This window comes from Polypterus senegalus, chromosome 7 (assembly GCF_016835505.1).
Source record: "Polypterus senegalus isolate Bchr_013 chromosome 7, ASM1683550v1, whole genome shotgun sequence".
Taxonomy (NCBI): domain Eukaryota; kingdom Metazoa; phylum Chordata; class Cladistia; order Polypteriformes; family Polypteridae; genus Polypterus; species Polypterus senegalus.
This window is the reverse complement of record NC_053160.1, coordinates 31,489,916-31,517,751: the sequence shown is the minus strand read 5'-3', so window position 1 is coordinate 31,517,751 and position 27,836 is coordinate 31,489,916. Positions and strand designations below refer to the sequence as shown.

General features: G+C 38.4%; 2 protein-coding genes across 5 annotated transcripts in view; one reads left to right on the top strand and one right to left on the bottom strand.

Annotated features, from left to right (window-relative positions):
* Window positions 1–5,422, bottom strand: part of gfm2 (GTP dependent ribosome recycling factor mitochondrial 2) — a 46,304-nt gene extending 40,882 nt beyond the window's left edge. Inside the window, exons 1-2 of one of the 4 annotated variants that reach the window (XM_039758434.1) lie at window positions 5,336–5,422; window positions 2,439–2,603 (exon numbers count right to left, since the gene is read on the bottom strand). The gene's annotated coding sequence lies outside the window, so the exon portion shown is untranslated. Of the gene's footprint in view, window positions 1–2,438; window positions 2,604–5,190 lie in introns of all 4 variants that reach the window. The other 3 variants (XM_039758435.1, XM_039758437.1, XM_039758436.1) reach the window with 3 other exon arrangements.
* A 7,004-nt stretch (window positions 5,423–12,426) lies between these two features.
* On the top strand, window positions 12,427–22,085 carry nsa2 (NSA2 ribosome biogenesis homolog (S. cerevisiae)). The gene is made up of 6 exons (XM_039758441.1): window positions 12,427–12,582; window positions 15,773–15,960; window positions 16,162–16,312; window positions 16,478–16,657; window positions 19,863–20,055; window positions 21,809–22,085. The coding sequence occupies exons 1-6, from the start codon at window positions 12,580–12,582 to the stop codon at window positions 21,874–21,876; spliced, it is 783 nt and encodes a 260-aa protein (XP_039614375.1). The 5' UTR covers window positions 12,427–12,579; the 3' UTR covers window positions 21,877–22,085.
* Window positions 22,086–27,836: the final 5,751 nt, after the last annotated feature.

The following is a 27,836-nucleotide window of genomic DNA, read 5'->3' as shown; positions in this document are numbered from 1 at the left end:
AACATGTATAACGAAGATATTTTTAAAGTTCTGAACACTCCGTGGGCTAAGTTTATAACTAGTTTTAATTTCACAAAGACATTTATTGTGTGGTGATTGGTTATGTGGTGAAAGAAAAAGGAAGGAAAAAGGAACTGGGGTTTTGGTACGTCAGATAGAGACAGCATGCATGCAATAAAGATAGCCCGCTCAGAAGAACATGCATTGAATTCTGTGTTTGTGTCTCCGACCAGCAGATCAGAAACCCAACATTTGCACAATATTTAAGTTAAACCTGTGCGATAGCTATTCATACATCCAGTTTTTTGGAGCCTCGTCACACCTGCCATAAAGTTCTCTACACTGAACATACACCTGGGGACCCCTTACTGCGAGGGAGCAGCACTACCGCCTCACTACCGTGCATGTGTAATACCTGCTTTAATGCATTTCATCATGAAAATGATATCAAGTATTTATCTTAGCATTCTAAATTTTCAGAAAGCAGGAATATCATGAAGTGAATTAATTCTGTATGGTGATTGCTGTCTTCTCTTAGTGCGGAGGAAGTCAGTTTAAGAAGCGTAGTGATTAACCACTGGGTCGGGGAACATAACACAAAGCATTTAATGTGCTGCATTAATCTATGACGGGGTAAATTAAGTAATTGATTAAACATTGATTTTAGGAAGAAGTTTAGTTTACGACATTCTACTTTAATTATAAAGTAAACTATGAGAATAAAGTGGAAATGTCGACTTTAATCTCAACATAAACGGCGAGAATAAAGTGGAAATGTTGACTTTGTTCTCGACATATAGTTTGTTTTTTCTTCCCAGTATAGCTTAGTTTGAAGCAAGGTCCATATTAATGTAGTTTGACTAAATGATGGTTCAGTTGGTAAAGATGTCATCACCAAGTTGCACTTGTTTTATTTTATTTTAATTTGGTGAATACTGTGTAATGCACCTGGGCTTGAAGTCTTGAAGTAATAGTGCAACTATCAGTAATAATACTATTATTTATTTTATTGTAATTATTTATTAGTTTAAATATTATGCAGTTAAATGATGATAAAGTTGTTTAAAACGTCACTTTAATGTGTCAGTGGACAGAAGTTGTTAACATTAACAGGAAGTGTAGTTGGTTTACAAAAAGTATTTACTACTTATTCCTTTTCTAAGACATATTCGGTGCAATACAATTTTTGACAAGCACTTCTAAATGCCTCTTTGTATGGTTGAAAATATGTTGTCAAAATTATAGTTTGTATTTGCAAAATTTGTTCAATAAAAAGGTTCTATATTTTGACTGCATCTGTCATGCAATGTGATACCTTCTCCATTAGTGCCACCCCCTTGAAAACTATCACTTTATGGGGCAATGCAAAGCTGTATTAATACTTGTGTGCACATTAAAATGTTTTTTTTGTACAATACTCTTGACACTGGAATAGGTTATTCTTAGCCAGTAATTGCAGTGGAAAATGTGGTTAACATCCACTCATGCATGGGGAAAACAAATACCATTGAATACCGTGAAACTGGGATAATTTAGAAAAATATCGTTGATATAGAATTTTGGTCATACCGCCCACCCCTAATATATATACACACACACACATAAAAAACGCCACCAACATTCTAACGCTAGTGGCACACTACGCGACTTCTAGTCAGAGGGAATAAAACCCTGATAATTCCAATTGCTGATCTTTTCGCCTGAGGAGGTCAGATAACATGGCCAGTTATTGGAAGGAATGATAAATTAGACAATTCTGTGATGATTTTCCAACACTGCTTCACATTTCTAAAATTTACCAGCTCATCCCTCTTCCTTAAAACCAATAATGTGCTGCCCGACAGTGCCAGTGCTGTGTGAATGCTTTTGAAGTACGGCAGCTTCAGCCACAATGTCAGTCTTTTTTTTTTTTTTTTGCTTTTTACCCATAATGCTGTGGTACATGACGCAAAAAAAGATGGAAATCCTTTCTATTTGCAGAGTCCAATAAACCTATGTTCCTTACTCCTCAAAGATGGATTATATGAATTACACTTCAAAGTTAAGGCACATCGGACACATAAGCCACCACTACAGCTTAAGAAAAGCAAACCTGTTTGATATTGACAGGGAAGGCCACAAATAGTTTGCACTGAGTTGCTGGGGATGTCAGGTCATCTGAGCCATACATGAGGGCTTAGTTTATGGAGATTTTCAAATATGAAATTATAATAAAAAAATAACAAATCTGAATTTCTGAGAAGCTCCTTCAGACTTCTTAGACAGTAAAACTTTCTTAACCTATGCCTAAATCTAACACTAACACTACAGGATAAAATGACTGCTAATGAGCAACTAAATTTTTATAATCTAAGACCCTTCATTGAATAACTACTTCAACGTCTAACTAAAAGAACAAATTAGTAATTCATTCCAGATTCTTAGTGTTTTATAAATACCTGAAGAAACATGAAATCAGGAACCAGAAGATGGCGCTACTTCAGAGGCTCTCAAACGTGGTACTTTTGTGCCTACAGATTTTTGATCTCAGCAAACGTCATAATCAGTAAGTCTCGCATGCATTTATTTCAGCTCCTTGTTCTTCACCTTTTTCTGCTCTCATTCTACAGTCAGAAAAATAAACCATTTCGCAATTTACTTTTGCAAGAAAGTTTTGTATTTTTTCTTACAGCATTAAACAGAAAAGACACTCTACATATTGTATTACTTTGATTCCATTTTTTGCAGACTTTGCTTCTTTACTTAAATCCACAAAGTGAGGATGAACAAAGAGTGACAGGTGTAAATGCCAAAAAATGATATGGGTTACCACATAGTTCAACAGACATGATATGTAGAGTGGGGGAAATAAATATTTGATTCACTGCTGAATTTGTAAGTTGGTCACTTACATAGAAATGAACAGTCTCTAATTGCTATGGTAGTTTCATTTTACTGAAGAGAGACAGAATACAAACCAAAAATCCAGAAAAAACACATTCTATAAAAGTTATAAATTGATTTGCATATCATTGAGAGAAATAAGTATCTGATCGCCCTACAACTGCCCTGTGGTGGGCTGGCGCCCTGCCCGGGGTTTATTTCTTGCCTTGTGTTGGCTAGGATTGGCACCATCAGACCTCCGTGACCCTGTAATTAGGATAGGTTGGAGGCAGGTTGGATAATGGATGGATGATCCCCTACAACCCAGCCAGACTTCTGGCTCCCACAGATTGGCTGTGTGCTGACTGACCAAACACCACCCATTGATTGGATCACTCTAACTGACTATGACCGTCTCAGTACTCTGACTGATTGAATGAACCAGTATGCCCCTACTGGTCTGGAGCAGGGCCGTTCTTAGCAGTTTGGGGACCCTACGCGGTTCAGAAATCTGCAGGCCCCGGAAGGGGGAGGGGGGGGTCCAGGGAAGCTCAGGAAGGTGTTCTAATAAAAAAAGGTCTTAGATGACCAGTAGGCCTACATGTACGCTTGTGTGTATGCAGAGTGGTCAAATATTGATTTTGTTCTGGATCTGGTGAAGGCCGGTAATATTGGGATATTTCATGATTTTACGGGGATCTTTCTGAATGAATCTGAAATGAATCTCTAAAATTAACGCTTGCTATAGTGTATTTGACAAAGTTACAACGGCGTGACAATATTATTAGAGATTTAGGTGAAGATTACAATTATATATGGATAATAAATTACCATTGTTAATAAGACTAATAGATGCACTGAACTGAATTTCCTGAAGACTTTAATGTAAGAAATCTACTTTTCGCACTTTCATCCTGATGAAAACCTTAATCAGTTCCAAATAATCAAGGGTTTGGCCAACATCTTGCTCAATTGATATTAATGCCAAACCATTCAGTCGCTCTTGGGTCATGTGTGACACATGAAGTGAGGGACTGGCACAGACGGCTGCAGTGCCAGGGGACCCGGGTCCACAGCCCGACAAAAAAAAAAATTGTAAGTCGGGGGCAGGTAGGGGGCCTCCTTCATGGTCGGGGCCCTACGTGGATGTGTAGTTCGCTTATGCCTAAGAACGTCCCTGTCTGGAGAACCATTGCAAGTTTGTGTACTGAACTGCAGACAAGAGACTTGCAGTACACTGAATCTCAGTTCAGTTCAATGATGATATTTATGTATGGGAGATTGCTTCAGAAAGGACGGGATTGTGGGAGATTAATCCAAAACTGAAATCAGTTTAATTTAGTCATATTTCAATGTTCTCACAGTTTTATTGTTATATATGTGGTTCTATTTGTATAACTATTTTTTTTCTATTTATTGTTAAAATTCAACAGATGATTATTATTATGTGTGAATTACTTATTTTGTTGCTTGCTTTTATATTGTTTTTATTGTTTGGTGGTTAAAGTTGTTACACTATTATGATACTATTCTAGATTTAATAGCTTCTTCTTGTTTTTGAAGTGAACTAATCAGCAATTCAAAGATTCAAATCATTTTGGTGAAATGAACGAAATGAATCGGATCACTAAAAAGAATCGTGTGGTCAGCCAAACCTGGGACGACTGGTCTCCAAACTGAAAAAACAAAAGAAATGTAACCAAGTGTAAGTTGCCTTTGAATTAAAGGCGTCCGCCAAATAAGTAATACAAAAGAAGAATCACTCCCACAATTGGTCATACTGGAATAATTAACAGTTGCCAACCAAAATACTGCAGTTCATACTTAAATCTGCATGACTGAAAAACGTTAAAGAAACGTATCAAGTCCGAATAAGCACCTGATTAAAAGCCTGGTCGTAAAACAAATAAGCGCCCCGTCACTCTGGTGCGCAAATTAAGCGACTTTCAGACTGCTGTTCTATGTAATCACGGTTTGCTTTCTTTCCTTAGCTTTGAACTGTTTTGACGAGAACACTGCATTTAGCCCAACACTGCATGTATTTTCCTATTCAGCTAATATTTGCAAAATCGTATTACACCGAAATCTACAGAGCGCTAACGTGCTATTAACTTGGTCTTCTGTCCCGCGTTACCGATACCTCTGAATAAAAGTCCATCTTCTAGCAAAATAATGGGACACATCACTCTAACTTTATCACATTGACAGAGATGAACAGACAGTGATGCCAGATGGACCTTTAGCGGTCAGCTTACTGCTGGCGGGACACAACACTAAACAAGTCACAAATCCGACCGCCAGTCACTGGAGATCCGCCACTCATCTTACCTGCACTACGCTCCACTACGCTCTTTCATCTCTTGTTAAATTCACCAGTCAGGTCGGTAATTACTATCCAGCTGTTACACTGAAACTATTTTTTCCATTAACTGCGATGCGTTTAATTACATTTCCACTGTTTGGTGTAACTTACGTTATCATTACAGTAAAATCCGCAGAAAGCAATCATACTCTATGACAGTGGGAGGACACGTGTTGTGTAGCTGTAAAATAAGTCCCCTCGGCAGTAACACAAACTGACAGTCGCTGGTTCCGTTGTAATACATTAGCATCCTAGAGAAGAGTTGAACAGAAACTTCATATAGACTATATGTTTTAAAATGTTTATTGATTATAATTAAATCAATACAAATTAAAATTACACGTTGTATAAATTATTTATGGCATATAAGAGTAGCAAATAAAAACAAGAAGGAAAAATAGAATGTCAAAGAACATAACCTAAACTAATGCCACAGGAGGAACCTAGGATTTAACTTAAACCATCCATCCATTTTCCAACCCGTTGAATCTGAACACAGGGTCACGGAGGTCTACTGGAGCCAATCCCAGTCAACACTGGGCACAAGGCAGGAAACAATCCTGGGCAGGGCGCCAACCCACCGCAGGACACACTCACACACACACTAGGGACAATTTAGGATCGCCAATGCACCTAACCTGCATGTCTTTGGACTGTGGGAGGAAACCAAAGTACCCGGAGGAAACCCATGCAGACACGGGGAGAACATGCAAACTCCACACAGGGAGGACCCGGGAAGCAAACCCGAGTCTCCTAACTGCATGGCAGCAACGCTACCACTGTGCCACCCCTTAACTTAAACCATTGCATTAGAAAACATTTTTCTCTAGTGAAACGTTAGTGTTAAATAAGAGTACAGGGATAGATAGATAGATAGATAGATAGATAGATAGATAGATAGATAGATAGATAGATAGATAGATAGATAGATATGCACTGTTGTCTAAACACACAACAGAATGACTGTAAAGGAAGGAAATTTTAAAAAGAAAGAAAACTTCTGACTTGGCAATCCCAGTCCCAGTGAGGCACTATGCTGTATTGCTGTTGGTATAAAGAAGACCCCATAGCGTTTCTTGACACACTTCTGCTGCTTTATTGTCTGAATGTGCTCAGTGTTAGTGTGTCAGAGAGAGGATCTGCAGTATTGTTCATAATGGCACACAGTTTTGTTTAAACTCTCTCCTTTACTACGACCTCCAGGGGGTCCAGCATGTGCCCTATAACCGAGCGTTCCCTTTCATTTTATTTATTTGTCCTTGAAGGAAAATGTGGCTTTTTACAGAAGCTCAATGAATACATGTTATCATATTATAAGAAACAATAAACCCCCTTCTCCCAGAATGACAAAAAGGGAAAAAAGTAAACTTCTGATTTGGCTAAAGATAAAAATAGCAACCCCAGTAACGGTGAGGCATCATAAAGGGATATGGCTATAAATATGAAGGAGCAGACCTTGTATAGCAGATAGTCAATTGCAATTTCCACTCCAATCTTTGTCCGATAGGCAGACTGCAGTGGGTCCAGGTGGTCCACCACAAGAGGTCTCATATAGTCCAGGATCAGTCTCTCAAAGGTCTTCATGATGTGAGACACTGGTCTGCAGTGATTAGGTGAAGAGACGCCTGTCTTCTTTGGAACAAAACAATGAGGGATGAACTTTCTGAAACATTAGGGACAGACTGAGCAGGTGACAGAGGACACCAAAAAGTTGGTCAGCAAAGGCCTTAAGAACTCCAGGACTGACTCCATCTGGTACTGCAGCTTTTCATGAGTGTAGCCTCCACATTTCACTCTACACTTGCTCATCAGTGACGGACAGTCCATCCTGATAGTTAGTGGTGTACTCATCACTGGCTGTTCCCCTTCAAATGGTAGGAGTTGTTTATGGGTGGATGGTCATTGAAAGAAAATGTTGGTGGTGGAAGGACGGCTACTGTTTTGGCAGCGGCATTATCTCTTGCTATATTTATACCCAGGCAGCAAACTCTTACCCACATCACACTTACATTTTGTGACAGTCTGTAGTTTCTACAATAGAAAACCTTTAACTCCATTGATAATTCAGAGTAAATCGAGGGTGATCATACTGGCAGTGGCACATGAACTCTGGCTTAGCAACACTTTTTATCTTTTTCAACCCTAGACATTAAGTGATGTGACAAAGAAGGCCCTCGCAGAAGAGGTTTAAGCTAACAAAAGCTTCAAATCTTGAGGATGCACGTTGTTTGCATGTCCACATTCGTGAAGAAGTGATACTAATGATGATGATGAAGCTGTCTGGCCAAACAGTCCTGGTTGAATAACAAGTACTTCAAGTGGGTTGAGCACACTACCCTGAGGAGAGCCTGTGTTGATCAGTGCACAAGGGTCTTCCAGTTAAGCAGTTCTAAATCCAGTTGTAGAAATGCGATAATCAGGCTTGAGGAGTATTAAATTCTAAGCTGCAGAAAACTACAAGGATTCGGTTATGGCAGTTTGTCTTATGCAGCGGTCCCACAATAGTATGAAGAGCAATGGATATGGCATCCTCTGTGGACCAGTCGTGAACATATGCAACCTGGAAGTGTTTCTGCAATATTTTTCCATAATCATGGCAGAACATGCTAAGTTATCTGTAGTCACTGACTTTTCTTTAAAGTCAAAAGAGAATTAACAAATTATCTCTGACAGGCAATACAATTGCCATTAAAATGTCAGCTAAATGATGGGTAAAGGTTGTCAAAACACCCCCAGACAATTTTGTTTGACTTGACTCATGGATATAGCCAGGGTCAGATTTCCCATAAGGTCAACCTCGGCCATGGCCTAGGGCGCAGCAGTCGGGGGGGGCGTATATACAGAAGAAATAACAACCAAATATTTACAGATTTTTCAGTATTATTTTGAAAAGGCCATATAAAATGCTGTTTTTTAAATTTACATCCATATACTGTACATTGAATAAATTGAGTGGTACATTTACGTTGCCAAGACTTCTCCTGAACTTGAAGTAGAGGGAAGAAACCTGCTTTTGATTTTCATAGATGATCTGGAACCCACTCTTGTCCATCTGAAATCTCACATAACTGATTGCAACGTTGGGACTAAAAACCCTTTTAGCACTTTGCATGTGGCTACGAGAAAAAAGACTACAAACAGTTTATCCAAACGTTGACATTTTATTGAGAATGCTTGTCTGCACACCAGTGACAAATTCCTAGGCTAAAGGGTCTTTTTCTTCTCTGAAAAGAATCGAGGATCATTTAAGACCTACGATGCAGCAAAATAAGCTGGATGTCCTTGCACTTCTTTGCATTGAAGCAGATTTAACAGGATATGTCGACTTCAATAAAACGATTGAAGCCTTTTCATGGACAAAAGAGCGAAAAAAGAAATTCTAGTAGATATTTAAGACGGGCGGCACGGTGGCGCAGTGGTAGTGCTGCTGCCTCGCAGTTAGGAGACCCGGGTTCGCTTCCCGGGTTCTCCCTGCGTGGAGTTTGCATGTTCTCCCCGTGTCTGCGTGGGTTTCCTCCGGGCACTCCGGTTTCCTCCCACAATCCAAAAGACATGCAGGTTAGGTGGATTGGCGATTCTAAATTGGCCCTAGTGTGTGCTTGGTGTGTGGGTGTGTTTGTGTGTGTCCTGCGGTGGGTTGGCACCCTGCCCGGGATTGGTTCCTGCCTTGTGCCCTGTGTTGGCTGGGATTGGCTCCAGCGGACCCCCGTGACCCTGTATTCGGATTCAGCGGGTTAGAAAATGGATGGATGGATATTTAAGACGACTTGAAGAAATTCAATGGAAAGTTTTTTTTTAGGTGTTAATGTTATGTAATTTCATAAGTACAGTAGAGTAGTTTTGAATTAAAAATACAATGTGGTTCAAAGATTATAAAGATTGTATTAAGTGCTTATATGTTTAAAAAATAAACTATTACATATTAAATTGAAAATTATAAATCAACTTTTTGAGGGGGGGGTGCAGAATCATGTGCTTTGGGCTAGGGCGTAGAAATGTGTAAAACTGGCCCCATATATAGCTATGAAATAATGTGTTCATTTTCTGAATTACGTGTCTTAAAAGTTGTCACACCATTTTTACGACTCCTCACACAGCCACTCAATGGTCATGTGTGTGCGCTTAGGCTTTCATTTTGTTTGTAAAACATTTTTTTTTAACCAAATGTAGTTTAGATCTTGAAATGACCCGGTCAAACGTTACTTGCTGATAAACAGTCACTGGTTTCTGAAAAGGATTTCTATTTTTTGAACCCTTTACCAAACAAAGTTAAAGAAATACACTTCAAAACTACACATTTTACCCAATTAAATCATAAGTATAATATTAATTTAAGCACAAAGTGTACTTTCTGTACATAAAAAGAATATCTCTGACACTTTTTTTTTTTATTTCTGCACCTATTCTAAAATATTTTGGAATGGTATATTTGTATTGGGCAGCACGGTGGCGCACTGGTAGCGCTGCTGCCTCGCAGTTAGGAGACCCGGGATCACTTCCCAGGTCCTCCCTGCGTGGAGTTTGCATGTTCTCCCCGTGTCTACGTGGGTTTCCTCCAACAGTCCAAAGACATGCAGGTTAGGTGCATTGACGATCCTAAATTGTCCCGTGTGTGTGTGTGTGTGCGCCCTGTGGTTGGCTGGCGTCCTGCCCGGGGTTTGTTTCCTGCCTTGTGCCCTGTGCTAGCTGGGATTGGCTCCAGCAGACCCCCGCGACCCTGTAGTTAGGAAATAGCGGGTTGGATATTTGTATTACTTTCTAGAATTAACAAAAAACCTATCCTAGTCTGATTTTTGTTTATAAATCCAAAGATAAATTGATAGAAAATAAAATACATATGCTTTATGAACTTTGTAAACATAATATACATATCAGATGGAGAACTTTAGTTTCTTGGGGCAGAAGGAATTGGCTGCAACTAAACATCAGCTAAACCAAGTACTTGGGGTCCACATCAGTGGCAGGTTGGACTGCTCTCAGAACATGGAGGAACTATAGAAGAAAGGGCAGAGCAGATTATTTTTCCTTAGAGAGCTGCAATCCTTTAATGTGGGAAGTGACATCCTTCACATCTTCTATAACTCTGTCATGGCTGGTGCGGTTTTCAATTCTGAGGTGTGCTGAACTGTAATGTCACTTCCAGGGAGGCCCACCAAATCAACAAGCTAATTAAAAGGGCAGGCTCAGTTATGGGACTCCTTGGAGGTCATAGCAAAGGAGAAAATTGAAACAAAACTGAGTGCCATAATGAACAATTCTGCACATCCCCTCTTTGACACACAAACACTGAGGACTATAGAAGAGAAAAATGTCTATATTAGCATAAATATCATATTAACATAGCCATAAAAAGTAATTAAAAGCTTCTAAAACATTAGATTAAGTATAAATTAGAATGTTAAGCAAATAAGATAGGTCAAGCAAATAGTTAACTAAAAAATCAGGCATATTATATTTTCTAGTATAAAAGGAAAATTACCAGTAAGGATAGAACAGGACTCAGAATGACGCACAGAAACTACCCGAGGACAGCATAAGGAGGAATGAGAACACCTGTGTTCAAGGCTGGGAAGCTGAGGGACGATACCACAGAAAAAAATGGCTCTGGTAGGCACGTAAGAAACCAGCTGGATTGGTGAATCAGCAAAAAGGCAGCAAAAGGCTTTTGCTGTAAGTAAGGTCACAATGATGTAATGAATGAAAGAAAAATTAGTATATTCAGGCATTAGCAAATAAATATAGAAGAATATATTAGAAATTAACTTTAGCATAGAAATTAAGGCAAATTAAGCATGCCAAGCAAATGATTAAATAAATGCATACACCATATTTCTTTTTAATTAAAGCTTAGCTTCAGGCCACCATTATAACATAGTTTGAAAGGCTTAGAAAAGGAAATGACACCATAAAAGCCCAAAGATGGAAAAAGGAAAACATCTGCCCGGCCAAAGACCAATCAGAAATAAGCAAAACAGAAACTAGAGATGAACAATGGACAGTAAGAACAGGTGCTGAATGAGCTAATTGAACGAGGTCAAAGTGATAAGAAACGATATATAAGCTTTGGGTTTTGAACTGTTCCGGGCTCAGTTCAATTTGGCTGTATTGGGTTGAGTCCGTGTTATTATTTGTGTTGTTTTATTGCAATAAAGCTTTAAAACTCTGTTTGCCTATCCTGAGTCCTAATAGCCGTCATTTTCAGGTAAAAAGCCTTCTGGTGACAATTTTTCGCCACGACAAGACTTTCAGCCAAACAAATCATTCAGCAGAAGCGTGTCAAGAAACAGTATGGGGGGCTTCTTTTGTCCACTGTCAATACACCTGCATAATGCCTCACTGAGACTGCCACATCTTAACATATGGGCACTGGCTGGGGGCCCCAAAAGCATAGGGGTCTACAAGGTTTCTGATGCCTATGTATATTTCTGTTTTGCTGTCAAAACAGGGGTCCCAGCATATTACTTTATGTGGGGGCCTATGATGCTGTTATGACAGCCCTGCTGCCAAGTCAGAAGTTTTCTTTCTTTTTAATTTTCTTCCTTTTTAGTTATGCTGGTTTCTGTTCATGTGTATAAATATTTATTTTATTTAAATGGCTTCTGTAAAAGGCCAAATGTCTCACTGCAGACAAGCAAAGTCCTATCTATCAGTAAATATGCAAAAATTTCACAATGCTAGACCTTCTATTGTACTTTTCTGTATAGATATTAAAATGTTAGAAATGGCGCTAAGAAAAACTAGTAAAAATGTTTCTAATGTTCGTATGTGAATAGATAAATTATATTACTAATGCATTTGTAATTCTGACATAATAAGGTGTGATTTTAAAAAAAAAATGCTAAATTAACTTTCTCGACACAAAAAAATGTTGAAGTCGATAGTCTGGATTTGCGCTGGACTTTGATTTTAGCGACGGCGTTCCCATCTCTGCAACTACTAATTCAACGAACAACCCCGAAATTATGTTTAAATAAAAACAAGAAACACGTTTTTCAAGAGTTAACCACATAATTTGCAAAAACGTTTCTCGTAAAATACCTGGTTAAACCACTTTCTCCCATTATTTTTTTCTACACTGTCATTCTTTAGTAACAGTGCATACTGCGTTTCTTCTGACGGACCTCATTCGAGGTTGCAATGCACCGACGTTTTCATTTTCTTGTCGGACTCTTGCATCGGACCACTAGCTTCCAGTCGGAGGGATTTTACAAGCGTGCTTCCTTTTCAGTGAGGTTGCGGGGAGAGAAACAAGAATTAAAAATCCCTGAAAGGAAACATCGATTTAAAAGTCAAGTACCCTCCCCCAGCTCAGGCTTTTTTTAAGACGGTGATACGTGTAGGTGACCACATTAAACATGGTAAGTGTTCGGTACATTTCGGTAATACGTTTTTAAGTATTGGGTAAATGACACGTGCTGAAAGTTTACTTAAGAAACGGTGGTGCGAATACAGCGAAAATGACTTGCATTACCAAAGATAACACAGTTGTTAGAGTGTTAAACCGAGGCACGGTGGAAAATTTTGTCATGGAAACGAGTTACGAGGTTTCGGTGGCTATTTATTTGTTTATAAATGCAGCTGTGGAAAAGTAAACACCGTCATGGTGGGTGTCGGAGAGTCAGCTGTTAGTGTTTGGAGGTTAGCATTGGCGTGTCATCGGGTTCGAGTAGAACAGTTGAAACTTAATTTAATCAGCAATACCTAACGTCAAGAAAATCGGCAACATCACGTAATGTTCAATACAAATGATGAAAGGCAACCATCACGGATATTAACTTAAAAGTGTTGCTACGTGAAGCCAGCGTAGTCATCAGGAGAAAGGAGTGGAGTGACATGTACCCGCCTCAAATGGTTTACCCCCTGAGGTGCCACTGCCTTTTGAATCCTCTCTACCCGCTTGGAGACACATGCCGGTGTACAGCCCGCAGAGAGCTGCAGTAGTCCAGCCGGGACAAGAACAAAGTCTAAACTTGCGTTTGTTGCATAGGACAGACAAGACAGCGCTGTACATCCTCTCTTGCTGCCCATGAATTATTCTGCAGAAACGCTACTTGGGGCTCCTTCATAAAGTTTGATTTGATATACTTGGTTAATACGCGATTATAGTTTCTCACTCTTGACTGTTTTTATCTTTAGCCAACTCAGACGTTTTTCTTTCTTTTTAAGTATTCTGGTGTGGATTTGAGAGAGGGCTGTTACTTGTTCAAGTAGTATTTATATATTGTGAATCTGTAAGTAAATCCCACAAACGCCCCCCTTACATACACCCCATCCCACACGAGCAAATAAACAACTATCCATGTTAGGTCAGTTATTCCACCAAACACTTCAACACTAATAATATAGGGGCCCCGAATTAGGCCACAAGCTGCTTTTTCATTTTAGGTGGATGCAAATGCCATTTTCAAGCTAATTCAGAATGTAATCTTTATTTTGTATCCTAATTATTATTACTACTACTACCCGGAGTAATTTTTCATCATTAGTGTAATTATAATTAGTACGTTGCTGTCAAATGATTTCAGCACGGCCATGTGCCAAGCCTTCTACATCTTATAATTATGTTTGGCATTTGCTTCATTTACCTTTTGTTTTTATATCAGTTTTTTCTCCCCATTGGTGGTCTGTGGTTTATATCATTGTCCCGAGTTTGATTCCAGGTCAGCTTGATTGATGACATGTTATTTAGAAGAAGAGGAATGAGAATAATTTAACATCATGGATTTCTTTTTAACTGTCAAAAGTTTTTACAAAATCTTCACCTTTCCATAAGAAAATACTACATTGATTTTAGAAGAAAATATTCAAGCCAGAATGATGACATTTGTTGAGGTGTAGGATACGCTTCAATAGTAATTTGAAGAAAACGAAACCTAGGTCTCTGAAGACTTACTCCACATGAGGCATATTTTAAGATGGCGATTTTCAGTAAGAAGAGCATTGTAAATGTTTTTGGTTTTTGAAAAACCTGTAATAGCGTGAAAGTTAAAACTGAAAAAAGTAACCATTTTAATTTATGTACATTGTTTCTTAATCTTCAAAAAATTTGAAATGTCTCATTTTAGGAAAATACTGGGAACATTTAAAAAAAAATAAATGAAATCAAGCTGTAAAAGTGAAATGTTTCTGAAACTGAATATAGAAATGGATACATTTAAGAAAAGCATAACATGAGCTGGAAGAACTGTGAATTAATAATTCATAATGTAGCCCTTTATAGAAAGATTAAGAAATACTAAATCCAGAATAATTCTGTGAAAGTGCCAGCTAGCATACATTCAATTATTCATTTCCACCACTTATCTGGAACTGGATTGCAGGCGCAGCAGTCTTAGCAGTGAGACCCATACATCCCTTTTCCCCCGCCACACTTGCATACTCATGCTGTGGGATCCCAAGGCATTCCCAGGCCAAATCCTTCCAGCAGGCCCTACATCTTCCCTGGGGTCTCCTTCCAGTCTGAGAGGCATCCCTATCAGATGCCCAAACCACCACAGTTGGCTGTTCTCAGTGCAGAAGTTCAGCGGCTGTACTGTTAGCCTCTCCCAGCTGTCTGTATTTCTCGCCTTGTCTCTAAGGGGGAGCCTAGCCACCCTGCAGAGAAAGCTCATTGCAGCCACTTGTACCCAGAATCTTGACCCTCTCAGTCATGACCATAGGTGAAGGTCAGACCTAAATCGACTGGTAGATTGAGATCATTGCCTTCCAGCTCAGCTCCTTAGCTAACCTCAACAATCAAACAAAACCTCCATATTTGTAGAATGCAAGTAACCAGCAACTACTAGTATTTATAGATACTTTATTCATGCAGTGTTATCATTATTCTCTTATTCAGCCAAAGTGGCATTGTTGATGATTCTTACAATCAGAGTATCCTTGTAAACTTAATGTAGAGTGAACTGTCAAGTTCTCCACATCTGCACATCTTCACTTTCTAGCAGCAACATTCCTGGTATCCCTTTGGAAAGTTGAGTTACAGACTCTCATATAGGGTGACAAAGGGGGCGAAAGTTTTATCTCTCTATTATAATAAAAAAAAAAAAATCATGGGATGAGACGAGACTTTATCAGAGAGATACTTTCACGTTCCGCAAGATGAGACTTTGTACTTTAGATGGCAAAGTAGAACTTCGTAAAGAATTCAAAAACGTTTTCATGATACACATGCAGAGCAGGTTAGAGATAATGAAAGTACTACAATTCGAAAGTCTCAAAAAAATGATAGTAAAGATTGCATTAGCGCAAACAAATGAAAATTAGTACTCCGTGAAAGAACGGAACAGCGAAAAGAGATCGAATATCTTGTTCGGATTTAAACTTTACGTCAGAGACTTGTAGACTGTCTAATTCGTGTTGCCATCAGGGAAAAGTAGTGTTTCTTCCCAATGAAGAGGCGTATCCACGAGAATTAAAAGATTTGTTGTTTGGTGAAAGTGAAATCCATATATGCGAGTGGCAGAGACGTGAAGTGGGAGGTGCGTAGCGAGTTTTAAAATGTTTTTCTAGGTTTTAAAATGTTTAACTGTATTTTAAAATTACTTGTTTCAGCCACAGAACGATTACATTGAGTTACACCGTAAAAGGCATGGTTATCGCCTGGACTACCATGAAAAGAAGAGAAAGAAGGAGAGCCGAGAGGCTCATGAACGCTCTCATAAGGCCAGGAAAATGATAGGTTTGAAAGCCAAACTGTATCACAAACAGCGTCATGCAGAAAAGATACAGATGAAGAAGACGTAAGTATCAAAATCTGCACTCTGTTTGAATGTTGTAGTCCTCTTGTTTTAATGGAAGTTTCTTTAGTAAATTAGAAACTACATATGAGTGGCAGAGTGATGTAAAGAAAGTTGTTTTGGGAGAGTGAGGCTCCTTAAAATGATTGAATCCAAAAAGACTGTTTATCCATTATGAACTAAAGAGCTTTTTCAATTTCTTAGCATTAAAATGCATGAACAGAGAAACACAAAGAAAAAGGATGATGAGAAGACACCAGAGGGAGCAGTGCCAGCTTACCTTCTGGACAGAGAAGGTCAGTCACGTGCCAAAGTGCTATCCAACATGATCAAGCAAAAAAGGAAAGAAAAAGCTGTAAGTATAGCTATTTAGTCAGTTGTTTGAACATTAAGTCAAGGCTGTTCTGTTAATTAAAGTTGTACCCAAAATATTATTTAATACTGTCTTTTTTTTTTTCTGGTAAGCAAAGATGTTTTAGGAATATGCATACTAGATTTGTATATTTTAATATTTTCTCAGGGTAAATGGGAAGTTCCACTTCCTAAAGTTCGTGCCCAAGGTGAAACAGAGGTCTTAAAGGTAATTCGCACAGGAAAGCGACAGAAGAAAGCCTGGAAGAGAATGGTTACAAAAGTTTGTTTTGTTGGCGATGGATTTACTCGGAAACCTCCAAAATATGAAAGGTTCATCAGACCAATGGTAAGATATATAAAGCCACATGAATCTCTTTTTCATAAGATGGAACAGTGCCTTTATCATTTAGTTAATCAGCGTTTTCTTTTAGTTATTTTCTTTGATTACTAGGTGGGATTATGGATTTTTGTTACATCCTGTTGCTTTCCTTGTTCACAACTTAATTGGAAAAGAAAAGCTTCCCAGTATCAGTACATTTTAACTGTAGTAGTCTAGAATAGCCCCTTACAAGTTTGGTAACAGCTGCCAAAGAACAAATTTAATAGGATGGGAACTGCAAAGGCACAGTGAGCACTGCTATTAGCACTCATTTCTTGAGGCAGTTTTGATTCCTGAATGGAGTGCCTTCAGTTTGGACTTTGCATGTGCTGTCAGCTGTGGGAGGGTTTCATTTGGTGTCTTTACTGGCCTGTCTCTCTTGGTTGGCCCGGCTGATTGTGCACCCCGGTGATCTAGTGCAGTGATGGCGAATGTTTTGGGCTCAGCATGTCAAAAATTCTGAAAATGCCTAACTTGACTCTGCTGCCCTGCTAAGCAAAAGAGAAACAATTCTTTACATTTATTTATTTATTTAAAAAAACAGGCAAGTCGCCTGTTTGTATTATAAAAGTAAAAGAAAAATCAGTGACTTACAATAGAGAAAATGATATGTGCACTGGTAATTGTGCACTAAAATATTACCCTGCTTTTAATAGTAATTTTGAATTGAACTGAAAAAATATGGAACACATGGTATTTGATTTGACATGATTCATGAATTGATTTTGTTGCCAAGTTTTAGTAGATAAGTCTGAAATTGATGGTAGGTACTTTGTGCACTTCAAGCCCAAGCAAGCAGCACTAACTTCATCTGTCAGTCTTTTTTTTTTTTTTGTCCAATTTATTGTTGTTTAGAACTGAAAGTATAAATCAGAAAATAAGCCAATTTTAGGAGGAATTGAGAGGAACAGTTGAGATAAATGTAAAACAGTAGAAGTTTAGAAATGAAGACTACTTATACTTTGCAGAAGTGTAACGACAAAGAGAAAACAATGTCAGCACTTGACTTTGCAGACTTTTATCAAGACAGTATATCGAAATAGCCATTGAGGTTAATAACTTCCTTACCTCTGCACCAGTGCTTGTTTTATGGAAGCTCTGAATCACACAATCAAAAAACATTATAGGATAACCCTTATATCGTACATATCCATTTTAAACTCTGGGTGGTGTAGGGTTTCAGATGTCGTATATATATTTCTCTTCTGGTTCGTCCTGCTTCCATTTCAAAACCGGTCCCGCCCACACGGCATTTCTCAACAAGCCACTGAAGTACACTTACAAAATAAAGCAAACCCTGCAGTGAAAATGTACTTCTCCAGCTAGATTCCATGCTCAGAACCATCAACCCCTTCACTAAATCATTAAAACACATGCATGAAATCGCTCAGTCCAATTCAACAGCATCTGTATGAATGGTTTAAGGAACACCCTAGGCAGGATTTACAACGATACAATGCCCCGGACATGTCACACCAATGTTGCAGCGATTTTCATCGGAGAAGATGGCGAACCACCTGCCGAAAGGGACTTTTGCATCTACCCCATAGGCAACTCCTGTAGACAGATTTCCACGCTCACTATGAGTTGCGATCCTATGGTTTACCCACATTTATTCCCTTACAGAGACATTAGCTGGCACAAAGATTTACAACATGTTCCTGATTAAAGAACAGCCAAGCGAATAAGGCTTACTCAGTGCCAATTTTACGCGTACAGATTAGCAATGAGGAATACATTTAGTATTTTGCACTCCAGCGGCAAACTATTCCAACAGTACGTTGTAGATACGTATGTTAAAACAGAGGGTGCATGTCTCAACTATCTCAGATTAGATTAACAAGATCTGCGTGTGGAACAATACAAAGGACTATCAGACACACTGCAAGCAAACGCTGAAAATAACAATGTACATGTAGGCAAAATGATCATAATTACCGTCCACATTTCCATGAAATCCAAGATGCGTGCAACAAAACTATCAGGATGCCATGGCCATAGTACGTAAATTTGAAAAGCCTCATTTATTTATCACTTTCACATGTAATCCTGCTTGGCCGGAAATTCTACATGCACTGTCCGATACCCAAGGACCAGAGCACAGACCTGATATTGTAGTACGAGTCTTTTGGATTAAGCTGCAGGAATTACTTAGAGACATTCTACAACAACATCTTTTTGGGGCTGTTATTGATTATATTTACGTAATCGAATTTAAGAAGCGCTGCCTTCCTCATGCCCACATGGTTTTTATTCTTCATAATAATTCTAATAAGTCTTTAACCCCGGTCAATTGTACGTGGCTTTTTCTAGGGTTAGATCTTTCGACTCATTAGATAGATACTTTATTAATCCCAAGGGGAAATTCACATACTCCAGCAGCAGCATACTGATAAAAAACAATATTAAAGAGTTATAACAATGCAGGTATAACAGACATACAATATCTTTGTATAATGTTAACGTTTACCCCCCACCACCACCGGTGGAATTGAAGAGTCGCATAGTGTGGGGGAGGAATGATCTCCTCAGTCTGCCAGTGGAGCAGGACAGTGACAGCAGTCTGTCGCTGAAGCTGCTACTTTGTCTGTAGATGATCCTGTTCAGTGGATTCTCCATGATTGACAGGAGCCTTATCTGTCATCTCCACCAAAACACCTATTCACAACTGCGTCTTTCAAGAAGCATTTATTTCTTCTTGATTTCTGAATTCCTTCCTTGACGTTTTCCGTTCCTATTCTTACACTGCCGTATGCTACGGGCGTCGGCTAATTTCTTATATTTGGGTTTGTTCAGGTTATTTGGTAACTCTGGTCCAGAATGTTGTGGCCTTTCACCTTTGACACCCAGGTCATAGGTTCACCATCAGTGATCTAGTATCTTCACCAAGGGTTAGTTCCCCTGCCCTAAATTACACATATGCTCTGGCTCTCTGCAAACCAGCATTGACAAAAGCAGTTTCAGAAAACAGATCTGTTCTTCATATTGGTTCAACATTAAGAATTAGTTTATGACTGGCCAATAAAGCATACCATGTGGAATGCTGGGATTGAGCATTTGGAGAAATCATTCTAAACATATTGTGTGTTGAAGTAAAATCTTTATAAATATGTACAGCCTTGAATCATATCTCTGCTACAGAAATAATTTTCTTTTTCCTTTACTTTCCAAGGGCTTGCGCTTTAAGAAAGCACATGTGACGCATCCAGAACTAAAAGCCACATTCTGCTTGCCAATTCTTGGTGTAAAAAAGAACCCTTCATCCCCACTGTACACCTCTCTTGGAGTAATAACAAAGGGTACAGTCATTGAGGTCAACGTCAGTGAACTCGGTCTGGTCACACAAGGAGGCAAAGTAATATGGGGTAAGTAAGTGTGCTGTTTTAAACACAAGATGTTGTAGATAGATGTAAATACAAATACGCATTGCAGCCAACAACACATCAGTCGGTCCGTTCTAGAATAGTGACAAGACTTAAACTGATACTTAATCATAGGAGGCTACAGACTAGGCTTTGTTTATTTACTTACCTGTTTTTTAATTGCTCTCACTCCTAATACCTTTGCAATTAGAAATGTATGGCAGAATAATTGCTTATAAAATATATAATTGCTTCCAAAACCATTACAGCTCATTTTGTGGAAGTGGGGCATACACAAACATATCCTGTATTAATTATTTATGGGGTTGTGCGTGTTTTTAGCTTGATTTATACAGAAACGCGGTCTGATTTAGAGCTGATTAATTAATATCTGGAAGCATGTATACTGAGTACTGAAATATCTGAGGTGAAGTGGACATGGGAAGTATGATGTAGGTTGGAACTATGCATTCACTCTAAGTGGTACTATTACAGTGGGAAACTATAAAAGCACAAATGATGATGGGCTGAAATATGCTTATTACATCCTTGGGTACTCCAGCATGGATATACAAGTTAAAAATATTTATACACCTGTTATAACATGGAAAGATCTGTCATGGCAAAGCTTGACGATAGCAATTATATGGAGAAACAAATAATGGCAGATGACTCGGTTAAATGGCCTGTGTCCTATGTATTAGAAAAAAGTTGACGCTACAATTTTCTCAGTGAAATGAACCCTTGAATGATGTTATTTGATCAACATTAAGGGGATGTTTTTGTGGCACTCGGTATTAATCTAATAATTGCCAGTAAGTCCTTGGATGGAAAAATGTAAAACGTTAAAAAGTTGGCTGGAGGATCGAGATGAATCCTATTCCGATGGGATTAAATCACTGAAGGCAAAGTGGACTGAGTGGGTTGAAGTCAATGTAGATTACACTGGAAAGTAAATTACTGAAAAAATCAATTACTGAAGACCTCTCATACTAGAACTGATTTTGTCGACGGTTCTATTTGTCCACTACAAAATGAAATTAGAAAAATCTTCAGGCAAAGATGTTAAACCAAAAAGGCAGACATTAACTTGGCAGTAATAACTTTCACATTTAGGTGTCCATCATACTCCACACGTTCCAGTTGGAGAGCTTGTCGCTGTGCCTGTTGTATCTTTCTCTTTCACGGTATGACAAAGGTGTTAATCCAGGCTCCACAAACCTCGCCTTTGTTTGTACAGACCACAACACCCATTTGTCTTTGTTTCTTGAGGTTGTCATTACTTTTCTCTATTCTTCTTCTTGTAGATTTGATTGGGCTTTTTTTTACTTTTAATATTGTATGTATTGTCTTTCCAACCGAACGCTCATTGGATGTCAACTCTCTCACATGCACAGGAGCCCACCTCTACAACTTTTGTAACATTGAGTCACAGAGTACTCTGACTTGACTTAGTGGAGATGTCACACTACACAACTAGCAGTCATTGGGACACTGCGACTGACCACGATTTGCAAACACGTCAATGAACGCTACAACAGAAAAAGTTGAAAAAATATTTTGATGTGTTGAGGGGCTTTGGTGGTCTTAAGATGAAAACATATATGAAAGTATAATTGTTCTTTCTCCTGATTTGGGAACCAACATATTAAACCTTTTTCCCTAGTAACCAAAATAATTGATGTGGGCTTTTAAATATTGTCACCAAGTCTAGCTTTGCATCCTTATTTACCTTGATATTTTTTTTGTCTTGCAGGAAAATATGCCCAAGTTACCAACAACCCTGAAAATGATGGATGCATTAATGCAGTTTTGCTGGTTTAAAAACATCAAAGCTGTGTTTGAGGAACTGACCCGGACTTTTAGACCTTGGTTTTCACTGGGAACTGTGCTATTATCTGTCTGAAGCAGACTTGTGAATCATTTGAGAACATCAACAGTAAGATCGCTCATTGGAAGCCCCTTCCTTACAATACATATTATTATTGGTTAATTTCCAATAGTTATGTAATAAATGCAATCTTTTTTTCAGACATTGGTAATTGTTTGGTCTTTTCTGGTACTTAAGTGTTTACCACTTTCCTTTATATCTGCTTGCTTAAACAGTAATCCGTCACAACTATATACCAGTTCAGTATCATTATCATATATTTGACAGACCCCTTTATCAGAGTTGGTATACAAGGCTAAGAAACATTAAATCTGTTCACAGGCGTGTCACCAGCAGGAACTGAAATGCCATTCTTACAGTTTATTATTTATTCCATATGTCTCTGCCTTTAACAAGTGTCCATCTGTAACAGCTGGCATCTACTGTACTAATTCCCTTCAAAATGTGAACAGTTCGATCAGGTCATCGGTTAATCACCATTTGCTTAAACTAAAAATGTTCAGTTCCTCGTCTTCATCCTGGAGCCCGCCTAGTCGCTCTTCTCTGTACTTTCTCTAACACTGATATGAAGCGTTGTGTAATGTTTAGACCACAACTGTACTCCAGGTGAGGCCTCACTAGTTTGCTTATATAACTAAAGCTTGACCTCCTTTGAAGTACCTACACATCAGGCTGGATAACAATGTCTCGCTAGCCTACTTCTTGGCTTCTATATGCTGTCTGGACGTAGATTGCGATGAGTCCACTATGACTTCTAGGTCCTCCTCCTCCTCCTAAGGTGTATTTTCAAGTTTCAGACCTTCCATTGTGCATTTAAATCAAAAATTTGTACTTTTTGTGTAATACTTTAACTTACATTAAATTTCATCTGCCCAATCCTGCATTTTGTTCAGTTTCCTGGATAATGATCCACCTTATTCCAGATTCCCATTTCACCTGGTGTGGCATCATCTGCAAAGTCAACCGTCTTATGAACTATATTCTTATAAAAATCAAGTCAGGGAAAACCAGAAACCCCAGCGCTGACTGAGGGCCAACACTTTCAACAACACCTAATTCTGAACAAGTTCCTCGGACCATAACCCTTTTCCTCCGGCATTTAAGCCAATTTTCTATCTATATACACAATGCACCTTGAATTTGTACTTTTTAGCTTAATATCAAGCCTCTCATGCTGTCTTTTAATGCGGGGATCCTCAATCACAGTCCTGGAAGGCCGCAGTGGCTATGGACTTTCAATCCAACCTTAACTTTTTCTACATGTGGAGCTTACACATCATATGGCTACTGAAAAAATAATCTACCATTTAGGTGGAATGAGTTAAACTGATGAGTTAAGGATCTCACTTTTTCTTCCATGCATAGGTAGAGAGAATAAGAGTTGGCTACAGTTTTTATAAGAACATGTTAGTTGAGAACAGGGCCCCTTAGCACAGTATGGACTGTCCATTCCTCTTGAGTAAAGTGTCCAAAGCAACACTTTGAAGGATTACGCTATGCTGCTTTTACCATTTTTATAATCTGCACCATTTATCTAGAGTCCCTGAGATTTGTCAACTTTATTTTTTTTTATGATGGAAGTGTTTAAAACAATGAGAAAAATTAGTACAGGGGATAAAGACTGTTAGTTTAAAATGACTACAAGAAGGACACAGTGGGAAACTTGTTAAAACTTCCTCATGCGGAATTTCCCTATATCTTCACACAGAGCACCATAAACAAATGGAGTAAGTTACCAAGTAGTGTGGTAGAGAGCAGGGTTCTTCACCTCAACTAACAGTATGAAAGATCACAAAGTTTTTTTCCTTCTCTCAATCAGTATTCTACAGAGCCCTGTACGTGTTGAGCAAAAAAAAAAAAAACTGAACGAGATTTTTTGAACAGATTATTTAAAAAAAAAAAACTTATTTTAGTAGCTTATTTATTTTTCTTGGAATGCAGTTTAGTGAACAGGAACAGTATAGCGAGCCAATAATTTCAATCTATTCTACGCTGATCAGTGCCACTATCAACTAGATTTTAAACTTACCTTTTCTTCTATTAACCACTGACTCTGGAATATCATGTTCTTGGAGAAAATTCCATAAATCCATTCTCGTAACTACATTTGAAACTCATTTCTGGACTCCTCAAAAGAACCATTTCATCTACGGTGGCCTTACAACTAGTACCTCTTTCAGTTCACTGATGTTAACACACACCTTACAGTTCACCAAACGGTATACCATGAAAACTATGGAGCTCCATAATAACAACTGGTCTGCAAGGGGGAAAAATAAATTTTGTTTGGAACAAATTAATATCCACATTCAGACCACATGGTAAGCCACCCCCTGATGGCCTCACTAACACCTCTTCCAGCAAAAACCCAAGCTTTCATAGATGATCTCCCATCCAACTACTGGCCGGGCCTGAACATGCTTAGCTTCAGGTGGATGACCTCTTCTGAAGCACATGTGGTATGTTTTGCCTTTCTAAGACAATGTGTGTTGGACAGAAAGCAGTTTTTGTGTTAGTAATGTTCTCAGCCAATGTCACCACTTCACCAACCTCCACATCGACAAGTGGTCCTGAGCTGAACAGGAACTTTGCAAAGGTGTTGTACAACCACTAAATATGAACTCCATTGCACACCTGTAGAAATTTGAGGTAAGTGCAGGTGTCTTTACCTTCTCTGTGACACCCAAGAAAGTTGTTGGTAAACTTCCATGATAATAGCCAAGATGAGGTGTGTCCACTTGAGCTCAATTGTGTTGGTGACTCCAAGGAAATTAAAGTGACAAACCCTAACCACAGGATCCCATCCCACATATTGTGGTCTTCCTTCTGCTTCCTGATGTCTATGATCACCACTTTGGCTTTGTGGACATTAAAGCCAATGATCTTTTTCCTGGTACTGTAAGCCATCAAATCATTTTTGGTGCAAGCCTGTGCTGTTTTATGAGCAAACTTGATTAGTTTGGAGAAGGTGATGATACCAATCAATATATGCTGGGATCTGCCAAACTAAGTCCAAAACCCAGTGTGAGAAAGTTGTATAAATCCTAAAGATAAGGAAGAGGTTCTTCATTCCAGTCTAGTTAGTGCAACAGGTTGCATATCATTTTTTACAATTTGATCACAAAAATGCTATTTCTGGCAGACATTTTATTGCGTCACAACTCGGCTAATACAAGTAGCATTGCTGTCTTTTGATTTCCCATCTGTCCCACAGTATGTGAACGCAACATAAAATGAAAAAATGGAAAGAAAGTGTAAAGTCACCTGAGCCAGTGATCAACTCTTCTGAGGCTGTTACAGTAAGTGGATGTTTGTCAGCTCAGTTTTCTACCATTTTTAAATTTGGGGAGATGAAGTTGAACACCCATGCAGCAATACACCCTGAACATGGTGGCACTCAAGATTACAATACACACAACTGCACTCAAATATAATATTCCAGGACAACTGCCGAGTTTCCAGCTGACCAGCCTAGTTATGTCTCTGTGCTGTGAACAGAATTTAGTAATCTGAAAGAAACACGGATATGGAGACCAAAGAGGGAAGAAAGCCTAATTAAGAGCTGAAGTTGAACCCTGGGAGCTGAAGCGCAGCAAAGTGGCGCTGTTACTCGTAGAACAATTTTGAAATCTGGTTATTTCTACTGTACACTAGAAGAGTACACCAGTGACCAAATGAGTACATTAACTTGAGCTACATGTTTTATACTAGTGCAAGAAATGCCTGCTTTAGCTATGAAGTTAAAGAAATAAAGGAAAGAATTTTGTTTGTCAAGAAAAAAATTTAATCACTTCTATTTGGTGTTACAAATTACAGCATTTAGGGAGGAAGGGTAATTTTGTAAACACTGTTCAAATAGCACGGTCGTAGCTATGAAACAGTCTTTAATACGAAGGATGTTGTTGTTACTATTTTTGCAGAGATAAAAAAAATCAGTTTTTTTAACAGATCATGTCTGCATGTAAAACATGAAAAAAGAAAGGAACAGAGAGGATGAGTAGTTTGGCTCAACCGTTAATTCTCACACTCTACTCACATAATAAAAGGAAAATGAAGCAACAAAATGTCATTTTTAATGGAACTGTAGGTTTGCTTGTTTGCACACAGAATTGGTAAAAAAACGCATCACAGTGCTGATAAAAAAAGGACAGCATACAAAGGTGAAAGACACGACCTACAGTAGCTTCATCTGCTCTTACAACTGACTTTAGGGAATGGCTCAACAGTGAAAACGACTACGTGAATGAACACCTTACTAAAATGAAGCCATCAGCGTTACATTTACAGGGAAGTAACAACAGTGAGATCAATCATTCTTGTTTGTCAAACCATAGTCTCCCCACTCTCCTAATTATTAACTTCCTTTGTGGGAGGAAAAAAAAGACATGAAGTGTATTATTCCATTATTTTGGGGTTTATTTCCCATTAAGCACCTTCTTCAATTCAACCGCAGTTCTTTTGGAATGACAATGAAGTATCATCCGTCTTTAAAAGACTTGCTCAAGGGCCAGTCATTGTTCTTCCACTTATGATTAGCCCCATTTGTATTTAATTTTTGAGTTTTTTTTTTTGTTTTTACTGTTTTACAGATAACATTTTCCAATTTTTTGACTAGAAAAGGTTATGCAGGAAATAATAAATATCTCAAGCACACTGTTAACACAAACGGTTAGGCCTATGTGTTTAAAGTTCACTGCAGGGAGGAATTCCTACAGATTGTGAAAATTTCATTTTTTGTAACACTATGGAAGCACTAATGAGAACATACTCACTTTGTCTTTCAAGTTAACAAAATAACACTTTGTATAGCTCGTATATATTCAGCTATCCGTCACCTTTTTTTGACTGAAATGTAATTGAGTTTAACTGAAAGCTTTAATTATACTGGTCTGCAAAACGTTTTGGTGTTCTTTAAAACTGGAGATTTGGACTGTGCAACCTCAAATCTGTAAAGAGATGAAGATACAAAACGTTGTCACTTGGTACTTTCATCCCTCTTATAATCCAATGAGGGCGTTTCACTGTGGAATGACCAGCAGATTTCTGCTAACATGGACTCACTCCACTTTCCACTATAACAACTCTTTATTTGGGAGATCTCCCCTTTTTCTTCAAGGACCACTTCCACGGTCATGGAGAAAAATTCCAAACGAAAGTACAGGAAATTAATCTTTAAGGACCTGTTACACCCAAGTGCTAGGTATGAAGAGAGAAGTTCCTCACCTAGTTCTTCATAGTTTTTCACTTTTCTGTTCACAAGAAAATTGTAGCACATGATTCCAAATGTCTTTTTTCCCCTTTTCCACAGCTTGGATCTGAGATGTGTATTCTTGAAAAGCGCCCAGATTTGAGGTCCAACAAAGATACCTTCATTTATTTTTATTTTTCATGTATATATTTTGCTAATGCAAGGAAACTTCTGCCTGAGGTACCTCAATCCTTTCTTCCATACTTATCTGTTACCTGGTCAAGATAACGGATGGATCAGTAAAAACTATTAAACAGCAACATTCTCTCTTCTGGACGATAAAAAGGTATCTTCTAAAAAATACATTCCTGGGTATTTTAAAGTAATAAGGAGAAAGAAAACTACAGATTAAGAGCAAAAAGTGCATAGTAAAAACTTGACTTTCAGTTATTTCCACCTCAACTAACATTAACAATTAGGAAGACGGCCATTTATTAGCTCAAATTATACTTCAAATAATATTCTGAACATGAACAATATATAGGCCATAAAGCAAACAACATGTTTTTAAAAATAAATTTAGCTTTTTTGGTAGAGAAATTCAGAAATGTACTCAGTTCTTGTAAATCTATAAAGTACTCTGATTTTTTTTTTGCTGACCAGTGTAATATCAATCCAGTCACTGACATGTTCACTCTTTTTATA

Coding starts and splice junctions, on each gene's coding strand:
- nsa2 (XM_039758441.1), top strand. Junction 16,313..16,477: donor AAAAAAGGAAAGAAAAAGCT/GTAAGTATAGCT, acceptor ATATTTTCTCAG/GGTAAATGGGAAGTTCCACT. Junction 20,056..21,808: donor AGGAGGCAAAGTAATATGGG/GTAAGTAAGTGT, acceptor TTTGTCTTGCAG/GAAAATATGCCCAAGTTACC.